Source organism: Mustelus asterias, chromosome 26 (genome assembly GCF_964213995.1).
Source record: "Mustelus asterias chromosome 26, sMusAst1.hap1.1, whole genome shotgun sequence".
In the NCBI taxonomy this organism is placed as follows: domain Eukaryota; kingdom Metazoa; phylum Chordata; class Chondrichthyes; order Carcharhiniformes; family Triakidae; genus Mustelus; species Mustelus asterias.
Window position 1 is genome coordinate 833,988 of NC_135826.1, and position 12,280 is coordinate 846,267.

Here is a 12,280-nt window from a genome sequence, read left to right on the forward strand (position 1 = left end):
GGGGGAGATGTGGTGGGGAGATGTGGGGGGGGGTGGGGGAGATGTGGGGGCGGGGGGGGGGTGGGGAGATGTGGGGGGCGGGGGGGGGGTGGGGGAGAGGAGTGTGGGGGCGGGGGGGAGATGTGGGGCGGGGGGGAGATGTGGGGGCGGGGGGGGCGGGGGAGATGTGGGGGCGGGGGGGGTGGGGGAGATGGTGGGGGCGGGGGGGTGGGGGAGATGTGGGGCGGGGGGGTGGGGAGATGTGGGGGCGGGGGGGGGGTGGGGGAGATGTGGGGGCGGGGGGGGGTGGGGGAGATGTGGGGGCGGGGGGGGGGTGGGGGAGATGTGGGGGCGGGGGGGGGGTGGGGGAGATGTGGGGGCGGGGGGGGGTGGGGGAGATGTGGGGGCGGGGGGGGGTGGGGAGATGTGGGGGCGGGGGGGGGTGGGGGAGATGTGGGGGCGGGGGGGGTGGGGGAGATGTGGGGGCGGGGGGGGGTGGGGGAGATGTGGGGGCGGGGGGGGGTGGGGGAGATGTGGGGGCGGGGGGGGGGGTGGGGAGATGTGGGGCGGGGGGGGGGGGGGGTGGGGAGATGTGGGGGCGGGGGGGGGGTGGGGGAGATGTGGGGGCGGGGGGGTGGGGAGATGTGGGGGGGGGGGGGGGGTGGGGAGATGTGGGGGCGGGGGGGGGGTGGGGGAGATGTGGGGGAGATGGGGGGGGTGGGGGAGATGTGGGGGGGGGGGGGTGGGGAGATGTGGGGGCGGGGGGGGTGGGGGAGATGTGGGGGCGGGGGGGGTGGGGGAGATGTGGGGGCGGGGGGGGGTGGGGGGATGTGGGGCGGGGGGGGGGGGGTGGGAGATGTGGGGGCGGGGGGGGTGGGGGAGATGTGGGGGCGGGGGGGGGGTGGGGGAGATGTGGGGGCGGGGGGGGGGTGGGGGAGATGTGGGGGCGGGGGGGGGGTGGGGGAGATGTGGGGGCGGGGGGGGGTGGGGGAGATGTGGGGGCGGGGGGGGGTGGGGGAGATGTGGGGGAGATGTGGGGGGGTGGGGGAGATGTGGTGGGGGGGTGGGGGAGATGTGGGTGGGGGGGTGGGGGAGATGTGGGGGCGGGGGGGGGTGGGGGAGATGTCGGGGGGGGTGGGGAGATGTGGGGCGGGGGGGGGGTGGGGGAGATGTGGGGGCGGGGGGGGGTGGGGAGATGTGGGGGCGGGGGGGGGGGTGGGGGAGATGCGGGGGGGGTGGGGGAGATGTGGGGGCGGGGGGGTGGGGAGATGGGGGGGCGGGGGGGGGTGGGGGAGATGTGGGGGCGGGCGGGGGCGAGGGGGGGCGGAGGGGGGGGGGCGGCGGGCGGGGGGGGGGGGGAGGGGGGGGGGGAGGGGGGGCGGGGGGGGGGCGGGGGGGGGGGCGGGGGGCGGGGGGGGGCGGGGGGGGGGGGGGCGGGGGGGGGGGGGGCGGGGGGGGCGGGGGCGGGGGGCGGGGGGGGGCGGGGGGGGCGGGGGGGGGCGGGGGGGGGGGGGGGGGCGGGGGCGGGGGGGCGGGGGGGTGGGGGAGATGTGGGGGCGGGGGGGGTGGGGGAGATGTGGGGGCGGGGGGGGTGGGGGAGATGTGGGGGCGGGGGGGGGGGTGGGGGAGATGTGGGGGCGGGGCGGGGGGCGAGGGGGGCGGAGGGGGGGGGGCGGAGGGGGGGGGGGGGGGGGGGCGGGGGGGGGGGGGGGGCGGGGGGGAGGGGGGGGGCGGGGGGGGGGGGGGGCGGGGGGGGGGGGGGCGGGGGGAGGGGGGGGGCGGGGGGGGGGGGGGGGCGGGGGGGGGGGGGGGGGGGCGGGGGGGGGGGGCGGGGGGGGGGGGGGGGGGGGCGGGGGGGGGGGGGCGGGGGGGGGGGGGCGGGGGGGGGGGGGGGGGGGGGGCGGGGGGGGGGCGGGGGGGGGGGGGGGGCGGGGGGGGCGGGGGGGGGGGGCGGGGGGGGGGGGCGGGGGGGGGGGCGGGGGGGGCGGGGGGGGGGGGGGGGGGGGCGGGGGGGGCGGGGGGGGGGGGGGGGGGGGGGCGGGGGGGAGGGGGGGGCGGGGGGGGGGCGGGGGGGCGGGGGGGGGGGGGGCGGGGGGGGGGTGGGGGGCGGAGGGGGGGGGGGGGGGGGGGGGGGGGGGGGGGGGGGGGGGGGGGGGCGGGAGGGGGGGGGGGAGGGGGGAGGGGGGGGGCGAATTTTATAAGTCTCTATAAGATCCTCCCCCTCATTCGTCTGAATTTCCGCGAAAACAATCCTAACCTGGTCAATCTCACCTGATATATCCCGCCATCCCTGGAATCAGCCTGGTAAACCTTTCACTGTACTCCCCCGAGGGCATTCAGGTAGTAATATGCCACCTTGTTTTTGCTTCCAAAGTGAATAACATCACATTTAGGCCTGTACTCGTTGGAGTTTAGAAGCATGAGAGATGATCTTAGTAAGACATGATGTGGAGATGCTGGCATTGGACTGGGGTAAAACACAGTAAGAGTTTTAACAACACCAGGTTCAAGTGCAACAGGTAACCTTTCGTTGTCCAGTACTTCCCCAGAGCAGAGAAGCTACGGCATCTCCTCCGGAGCCTTCGACATGTCATTGATGAAGACGAACATCTCGCCAAGGCCATCCCCACACCCCCCACTTCTTGCCTTCAAACAACCGCACAACCTCAAACAGACCATTGTCCGCAGCAAACTACCCAGCCTTCAGGAGAACAGTGACCACGACACCACACAACCCTGCCACAGCAACCTCTGCAAGACGTGCCGGATCATCGACACGGATGCCATCATCTCACGTGAAAACACCATCCATCAGGTACACACTCTTGCAACTCGGCCAACGTTGTCTACCTGATACACTGCAGGAAAGGCTATCCCGAGGCATGGAACATTGGGGAAACCATGCAGACGCTACGACAATGGATGAATGAACACCGCTCGACAATCACCAGGCAAGACTGTTCTCTTCCTGTGGGGGAGCACTTCAGCGGTCACGGGCATTCAGCCTCTGATCTTCGGATAAGCGTTCTCCAAGGCGGCCTTCACGACACACGACAGCGCAGAGTCGCTGAGCAGAAACTGATAGCCAAGTTCCACACACATGAGGACAGCCTAAACCGGGATCTTGGATTTATGCCACACTATCAGTAACCTCCACAGCTTGCCTCCTGGACTTGCAGAATCTCTCTGGCTGTCCTGTCTGGAGACAATACACATCTCTTTAACCTGTGCTTAATGCTCCCTCCACTCACATTGTCTGTACCTTTAAGACCTGGTTGGCTGTAGAGATTCACATTCTAATCATTATTCTGTAACTTGATTTTGTGTCTCTGTATGTCCTGTTTGAGAGCACATTTCCACTCCATCTGACGAAGGAGCAGTGCTCCGAAAGCTAATGGCATTTGCTACCAAATAAACCTCTTGGACTTTAACCTGGTGTTGTTAAAACTCTTACTTAGTAAGACATACAGGGTTCTCTGAGGGCCTGACGGGGTAGATGCTGAGAGGTTGCACTGGGCAGTCAGTGTAAATGTGAGCTGGTGAATAGGTGTGGTATTGTGAACAGAGGATGGTGCGTATTAGGGATATTGAGATGTGCTGATGGGGAGGGAGGAGAGGTAGATTTGGTAAGTGAAATGTCTAGTGTTAGGGTTAAGCAAATAGGTAAGTCTGTGAGAGAATGAGATGGAAATGTATGAGGAAGTGAATCGTTGGCAATTGATGGCAGATAGGGGCCTATCGGAGGGATGTAGAAACATAGAAAAACTACAGCACAAAACAGGCCCTTCGGCCCCACAAGTTGTGCCGAGCATATCCCTACCTTTTAGGCCTACCTATAACCCTCCATCCTATTAAGTCCCATGTACTCATCCAGGAGTCTCTTAAAAGACCCTATTGAGTTTGCCTCCACCACCACCACCACCACTGACGGCAGGAAACCCTCCTGAACACACCTAACGAACTCCTCCCCATCCAATCCCCTTACCCTAGGGATATTCCAATCTATGGGAAATTAAAGTCTCCCATCACGACAACTCTGCTATTCTTGCATCTCTCCAGGATCTGTTTCCCTATCCGCTCCTCCACCTCTGCTATTCTTGCATCTCTCCAGGATCTGTTTCCCTATCCGCTCCTCCACCTCCCTGTCACTATTGGGCGGCCTATAGAAAACTCCCAGCAAAGTGGTCGACCCCTTCCCACTCTGAACTTCCACCCACAGAGACTCTGTAGACAATCCCTCCACAGCATACACCTTCTCTACAGCTGTGACACTATCCCTGATCAGCAGTGCCACTCCACCCCCTCTCTTGCCTCCCTCCCTGTCCTTCCTGAAACATCTGAATCCCGGCACCTGGAGTATCCAGTCCTGTCCCTGAGACATCCAAGTCTCCGTAATGGCCACCACATCACACTTCCAGGCATCGATCCACGCTCTGAGCTCATCCCCTTTGTGATGGGTGAAAGGATAAATGAAGAGTGGGAAGTGGTGGGGGGATCTGAAGTTTGAGTGGGAAGGAAGTGTCACACACAGGAAAGCAGAATAAGTGACACACTCCATGAATAGTTCTGAAATAGCTGTTAATGAAATATAAAAGAGCAATAAGTCATTGACTTGAAAGAAGGATAGAAAGGCAATTCTATTTCAGGAGTAACTCCACATGATATCAGCATTTTGTATTATTGCTGTGGTATGATTTTATTGCTTTCTGTGGTTATGTTACAGGTTATGAAGGATGTAGTGAGAATGAATTCCTGTGTCTGAATGGACGTTGTGTTTCTGCGGCGAGGCTGTGTAACGGAATAGACGACTGCAATGATCAGAGTGACGAACAGAACTGTTCTGTAGCAGCATGTGGACTTCATGAATTTCAGTGCAGCAACTCCACTGTCTGCATCTCCAAAAACCAGCTGTGTGACGGTAACCAGGACTGTGCATCAGGGACTGATGAATCTGATCACCTGTGTGAGGACAGAGCAGCGCAACCTGGAAGCTGTGGAGAATTGGAGTTCCGATGCGGATCAGGCCAGTGCATCGAGCTTGAGTCAGCTTGTGACAACTATTCTGATTGCACTGACGGTAGTGATGAGGTCAATTGCAGTAAGTACAGAGCTGTGGGAGGGGCTTTAATGTATCGTTTATATTACATAGAACACACAAACAGGCCATTTGGCCCAGGAACTCTTCTATGCCAGTGTTCATGCTCCTCCCACCCGACATTAGATCTTAAGAAATGCCAACAGGAAGAAACCATTTGGCCGCTTGAGCCTGCTTCGCCATTCAGTAAGATCATGCTGATCTCATTTTGGCTTTAACTCCATTTCCTCCCTGTGCCCCATAACCCTTGACAATCAAAAATCTGTCTAACTGAGATTGGCCTCCACTGCTCTCGGGAAGGGAATTCCAAAGACTAAGATCCCTAGGAGAAGAAATTCCTCCTCATCGCGATCTTAAATGAGTGACCTCTTGTTTTTAATTGTGCTCTCTAGTTTAAGATTCCCCCACAAGGGGAAACATGTTCCCAGCATCTACTGTCAAACCCCAGAATCATGTAGCTTCAATAAAATCATGTCTAAACTAGCAGGACTGTAGGCCCAATCTTTCCTCATAAGACAACCTTTTCGTTAAGACAACCTTATTGAGTTTTTTGAGAAAGTGACCAAGGAGGTGGATGGGGGCAAGGCAGTGGACGTGGTATATATGGATTTTAGTAAGGCGTTTGATAAGGTTCACCATGGTAGGCTTCTGCAGAAAATGCAGATGTATGGGATTGGGGGTGATCTAGGAAATTGGATCAGGAATTGGCTAGCGGATAGGAAACAGAGGGTGGTGGTTGATAGTAAATATTCATCATGGAGTGCGGTTACAAGTGGTGTACCTCAGGGATCTGTTTTGGGGCCACTGCTGTTTGTAATATTTATTAATGATCTGGATGAGGGTATAGTTGGGTGGATTAGCAAATTTGCTGATGACACCAAAGTCGGTGGTGTGGTAGACAGTGAGGAAGGGTGTCGTAGTTTGCAGGAAGACTTAGACAGGTTGCAAAGTTGGGCCGAGAGGTGGCGGATGGAGTTTAATGCGGAGAAGTGTGAGGTAATTCACTTTGGTAGGAATAACAGATGTGTTGAGTATAGGGCTAACGGGAGGACTTTGAATAGTGTGGAGGAGCAGAGGGATCTAGGTGTATGTGTGCATAGATCCCTGAAAGTTGGGAATCAAGTAGATAAGGTTGTTAAGAAGGCATATGGTGTCTTGGCGTTTATTGGTAGGGGGATTGAATTTAGGAGTCGTAGCGTTATGTTGCAACTGTACACAACTCTGGTGCGGCCGCACTTGGAGTACTGTGTGCAGTTCTGGTCCCCACATTACAGGAAGGATGTGGAGGCTTTGGAGAGGGTGCAGAGGAGGTTTACCAGGATGTTGCCTGGTATGGAGGGGAGATCCTATGAGGAGAGGCTGAGGGATTTGGGATTGTTTTCGCTGGAAAGGCGGCGGCTAAGAGGGGATCTTATTGAAACATATAAGATGATTAGAGGTTTAGATAGGGTGGATAGTGATAGCCTTTTTCCTCTGATGGAGAAATCCAGCACGAGGGGGCATGGCTTTAAATTGAGGGGGGGTAGTTATAGAACCGATGTCAGGGGTAGGTTCTTTACCCAGAGGGTGGTGAGGGATTGGAATGCCCTGCCAGCATCAGTAGTAAATGCGCCTAGTTTGGGGGCGTTTAAGAGATCCGTAGATAGGTTCATGGACGAAAAGAAATTGGTTTAGGTTGGAGGGTCACAGTTTTTTTTTAACTGGTCGGTGCAACATCGTGGGCCGAAGGGCCTGTTCTGCGCTGTAATGTTCTATGTTCTATGTTCTATGTTGCACGAATCAGCCCAGTGAACCTTCTCTGAACTGCTTCCAATGCAAGTACAGTGCTCCAATTCCCTGTTGTAGCAAGACCTCCCTACTTTTACACTCCATTTCCCTTACAATAATGGCCAACTTTCCATTTGTCTTGCAAAATACTTACTGATACAAAGATAGGTGGGAAAGCAGGTTGTGAGGAAGAGACAAAAAAGTCTGCAAATTGATATGGATGGGTTAAGTCAATGGACAAAAGTTTGGCAGATAAAGCATATTGTGGGAAAATGTGAGGTTCAGAGAAGGTTCACTGGGCTGATTCGTGCGATAAGTTGGGCTGACACTCCTGCCAGCTTAGTCAAATGAGAGGTGATTTTATTGAAGCTACCTGATTCTGGGGGTTTGACAGTGTAGATGTGGGAACATATTTCCCCTTGTGGGGGAAATCTTAAACCAGGAGTACAGTTGAAAAGTTCTGCATGCTAACTTTGTGACTCATGTACAAGGACACCCAGATCTCTGTACTGCAGCATTCTGCAATCTCTCTCCATTTAAATAACATGCTGCTTTTCTACTCTTCCTGCCACAATATGCTTCATCTGCCAAATCTTTGCCCATTGGCTTAACCTATCCATAACCGTTTGCAGATTTATTGGTCTCTTCCTCACAACCTGCTTCCCACTTACTTTTGTACCGTCAGCAAATTGGCCACAATATAATTGGTCCCTCCATTGAAGTCATTGATATAGTTTTTTGAAGGGGTAACCAAGAAAGTAGATGAGGGCAGTGCAGTTGATGTTGTCTACATGGACTTTAGCAAGGCCTTTGACAAGCTACCGCATGGTAGGTTGTTGCATAAGTCTAAATCTCACGGGATCCAGGGTGAGGTATCTAAATGAATACAAACTTGGCTTCTTGACAGAAGCCAGAGGGTGGCTGTGGAGGGTTGTTTTTCAAACTGGAGGCCTGTGACCAGCGGTGTGCCTCAGGGATCAGTGCTGGGTCCACTGTTATTTGTCATTTATATTAATGATTTGGATGAGAATATAGGAGGCATGGTTAGTAAGTTTGCAGATGACACCAAGATTGGTGGCATAGTGGACAGTGAAGAAAGTTATCTCCAATTGCAGCGGGATCTTGATCAATTGGGCCTGTGGGCTGACTGAATGGCAGATGGAGTTTAATTTAGACAAATGCGAGGTGATGCATTTTGGTAGATTGAACCAAGGCAGGACTTACCCTAATGGTAGGGCGTTGGGAAGAGTTACAGAACAAAGAGATCTAGGGGTACATGTTCATATCTCCTTGAAAGTGGAGTCACAGGTGGACAGAGTGGTGAAGAAGGCATTCAGCATGCTTGGTTTCATCGGTCAGAACATTGAATACAGAAGTTGGGACGTCTTGTTGAAGTTGTACAAGACATTGGTAAGGCCACACTTGGAATACTGGTCACCCTATTATAGAAAGGATGTTGTTAAACTAGAAAGAGTACAGAAAATATTTACTAGGATGCTACCGGGACTTGATGGTTTGCGTTATAAGGAGAGGCTGGATAGTCTGGGACTTTTTTCCCTGGAACGTAGGAGGCTGAGGGGTGATCTTATAGAGGTCTATAAAATAATGAGGGGCACAGATCAGCTAGATAGTCAATATCTTTTCCCAAAGGTAGGGGAGTCTAAAACTAGAGGGCATAGGTGTAAGGTGAGAGGGGAGAGATACAAAAGTGTCCAGAGGGGCAATTTTTTCACACACAGGGTGGTGAGTGTCTGGAACAAGCTGGCAGAGGTAGTAGTAGAGGCGGGTACAATTTTGTCTTTTAAAAAGCATTTAGATAGTTACATGGGTACGATGGGTATAGAGGGATATGGGCCAAATGCAGGCAATTGGGATTAGTTTAGGGATTTAAAAAAAGAAAGGGCAGCATGGACAAGTTGGGCCGAAGGGCCTGTTTCCATGCTGTAAACCTCTATCACTCTATATCGATTGGAAACAGTCAAGGCTATGTATTCACATTGGATGGAAGTCCCATAAGGATTTATGCTGGGGCCTCGCGTATTAATTTTATTCATTAATGACTCAAACATTAGTTGTAAGTATTCGCATTCCAACCATTATTCATGTAAATTGAGTCTGTGTCTTATAAGTTCTGTTTGTGAACAGAATTCCCACTCACCTGAAGAAGGGGCTCAGAGCCTCGAAAGCTTGTGTGGCTTTTGCTACCAAATAAACCTGTTGGACTTTAACCTGGTGTTGTTAAACTTCTTACAAACAATATATCCAGGTTTGCTGATGACAGAGATTGTAGTGTAGTGTAGGGAGGAACATTAAGATACAAAGTACATTGGTAGATTAAGTGAGTGGACAGAACTGTGGCAAATGGATTTTGACTCGAGTAAGTGAAGTGTCCTCCTCTTGGGTGAGAAAGTGTTTGATGTAAGAATTTCAGTGTTGCAGAGCTGAAGGTTCAGAGATTTTGGGTTGCCCTTAGAGGACAGAGATGTAGGAACTCTACCTTAAGGCAGTGGAAGCGGGTCACAGAATATTTTTAAGGCAGAGGTAGATAGATTCTAGTTAGGCAAGGGAATCAAAGTTTATCGGTGGTTGATGGGAATGTGGAATTCAAAACACAGAGATCAGCCATGATCTTATTGAATGGTGGAACAGGGTTGAGGGGCTGAATGGCTTATTCCTGCTCCTATTTAGTATGATCATACGTACATGTCAATAAAACGTAGTCATCGGGGGAAAAAAATCAAAATGGCTAATGGGATTTTAACTTGAAGACCTAAAATATAAAAGGGAGGAAATTTTTCTACAGTTTAAAAGTTTATTTATTAGTGTCACATGAAGTTACTATGAAAATCCCCTAGTCACCACACTCCGGCACCTGTTCGGGTACACTGAGGGAGAATGTAGCATGGCCAATGCACCTAACCAGCACATCTTTCGGACTGTGGGAGGAAACCGGAGCACCCGGAGGAAACCCACACAGACACCGTGAGAACATGCAGATTCCACACACACAGTGACCCAAGCCGGGATCGAACCCAGGTCCCTGGCGCTGTGAGGCAGCAGCACTAACTCTTATGTACCAGATCTTGGGATGTATGTTAGTCTTGGGAAGGACTGCAGTGATGATTCACCAGAATATCCCCCTGGTTCCCAGGGGTAGATTTTGAGGGGAGGCTGTAAAAGGCTAAGAGGTGATTTGATTGAGATTTTGTTTTGAATTTTGAAAGGAGTAGAGAGATTTTAATTTATTTTGTTGCTGGGTGAGTCTGGGACAAGGGGACAGAACTTTAAAATCAGCCAAGGCTGTTCAGGAGAGAAGTTAAAAGACACTTCCACACTCTACTAAGTCAGTTAATAAATTGAAACTGGAAATCGATAAAAGTTTGCAGGCGGAGGATTTTTTGGGGATATGACGTCAGGCAGGTGGATAGAGTTAAAATGCAACTCAGCCATGATCTCATTGAAGGGTGGGACAGGTGCAAAAAAGGCTGTATCGCCTGTTCCTGTTTCGCCCTTGTACTTATCCAGCTTCCCTTTTCAACTATCCTGTTCATCTCAATCACCCTTTTGGCAGCAAGTTCTATGTTTAACCACATTGTGACAAGTATGTTTCTTCTAAATTCTTTCTGGATTGGTAATTATCTTATATTTATATCCTCTCATTCTGAGCACCACCCAATTTGAAAAACCTCTCTCTGCCTTCACTTCATGAGTTTAGGTTGCCTCTCAGCCTTCACTTTACTAAAAGAATTGTGAAGTGAACTTGGAAAATTGTTTCTGACATGAAGTTTCTGTACACAGTTCAGCTATACAGTGACCCAATGCTCTGAAGCAGACTTTGGATATGGGTTAACAGTTAGACGGTTGTGTTTGGATGGGTCAGTTTGTACATAGGAACAGGAGTAGGCCATTCAACTCCTCCAGCCTGCTCTGCCATTCAAGTAGATCATGGCTTAACACTGCATCTGTGACATAGCTCATTCTGGTTCGCCGATTGGAATAATAATATACATATTGGACGGTATTTTACCATCGCGTTGTGCCCGTTTTCAGACACGGAAATTTGGTAAAGTTGGGCCTGAGGTGAGTAGCGCGATTGCGCCCGTTCCTGCGCCGGTTCGCATTTTACCAAGGCCAAAAAATGGCTGCGATCGGGAACCCTCCCAAAAGGGGCACGACGTCAATTTAAATAATTCTGCATGTATTTTAATCCACTTAACGAGCTGCACATCTGCCTTTACCACTGCGTTCGTCCAATCTGGATCGGTCTGGAAAACACTTCTTTAAAAGTCCCATTCTGGTCTCTATCAATAAAGTCTGCCGGGCATTTAGACAAAAATGGTAAAATAACCGATCAGTGGTTTCTAAACAAGCAAAATGCCTCTTATAGACTTAAAACTATCTTTAAACTTAGTTAGTAAATACAGACAGACTTGCTTTGGCTTAGGTTCCAGGCTTGAAGCTTTCAGAAAGCCATTTGGATAGAGAGACAGTGACACTGCTTTCTCCTCGCAGGTCCAGACAGCAACTGCTTGTATTTTAAAATGAAACTGACTGACTATCCTGCAAGATTAGCTGCTCCCATTAATCAGGCCCCTATCAATCATACTAATCAAAAACTCACATGACCTGTATACCTACTCTAAAATCCCAGGAGAGCCTAACTAAACAAAAGGTCCATTAACTCTACAAACACTTTCTTAGCTAAAAGAAATTATTAGCCTGTATTCTCGCATCTGCTGCATATTTACCAGATAAATCAACTCTTGTAACAAAGCACTGCTCCTTAAAGGTTGTTGCATAAGGTTAAATCTCACAGGGTCCAGGGTGAGGTAGCCAATTGGATACAAAATTGGCTTGATGACAGAAGACAGAGGGTTGTTTTTCAAACTGGAGGCCTGTGACCAGTGGTGTGCCTCAGGGATTGGTGCTGGGTCCACTGTTGTTTGTCATTTTATATTAATGATTTGGATGAGAATTTAGGAAGCATGGTTAGTAAGTTTGCAGATGACACCAAGATTGGTGGCATAGTGGACAGTGAAGAAGGTTATCTAGGATTGCAATGGGATCTTGATCAATTGGGCCAGTGGGCTGACGAATGGCAGATGGAGTTTAATTTAGATAAATGTGAGGTGATGCATTTTGGTAGGACTTACTCAGTTAATGGTAGGGTGTTGGGGAGAATTATAGAACAAAGAGATCTAGGGGTACAGATTCATAGCACCTTGAAATTGGAGTCACAAGTGGACAGAGTGGTGAAGAAGGCATTCGGCATGTTTCATTGGCCAGAACATTGAATACAGGAGTTGGGACGTCTTGTTGAAGTTGTACAAGACATTAGTAAGCCAACACTTGGAATAATGTGTGCAGTTCTGGCTGCCCTATTATAGAAAATATATTATTAAACTAGAATGAATGCAGAAAAGATTTACTAGGATGCTA

General features: G+C 52.1%; 1 protein-coding gene across 3 annotated transcripts in view; it reads left to right on the forward strand.

The window, feature by feature from the left end:
- LOC144479407 (very low-density lipoprotein receptor-like) overlaps positions 1 to 12,280 on the forward strand; it is a 76,348-nt gene that overhangs the window by 4,363 nt on the left and 59,705 nt on the right. For all 3 annotated transcript variants that reach the window (XR_013495520.1, XM_078198043.1, XM_078198044.1), the window contains exon 2: positions 4,703 to 5,077. Coding sequence is in view for 2 of the 3 variants with exons in the window: in XM_078198043.1 (XP_078054169.1) it covers positions 4,703 to 5,077 (375 nt within the window). In the remaining variant the exon portion in view is untranslated. The remainder of the gene's footprint in view (positions 1 to 4,702; positions 5,078 to 12,280) is intronic.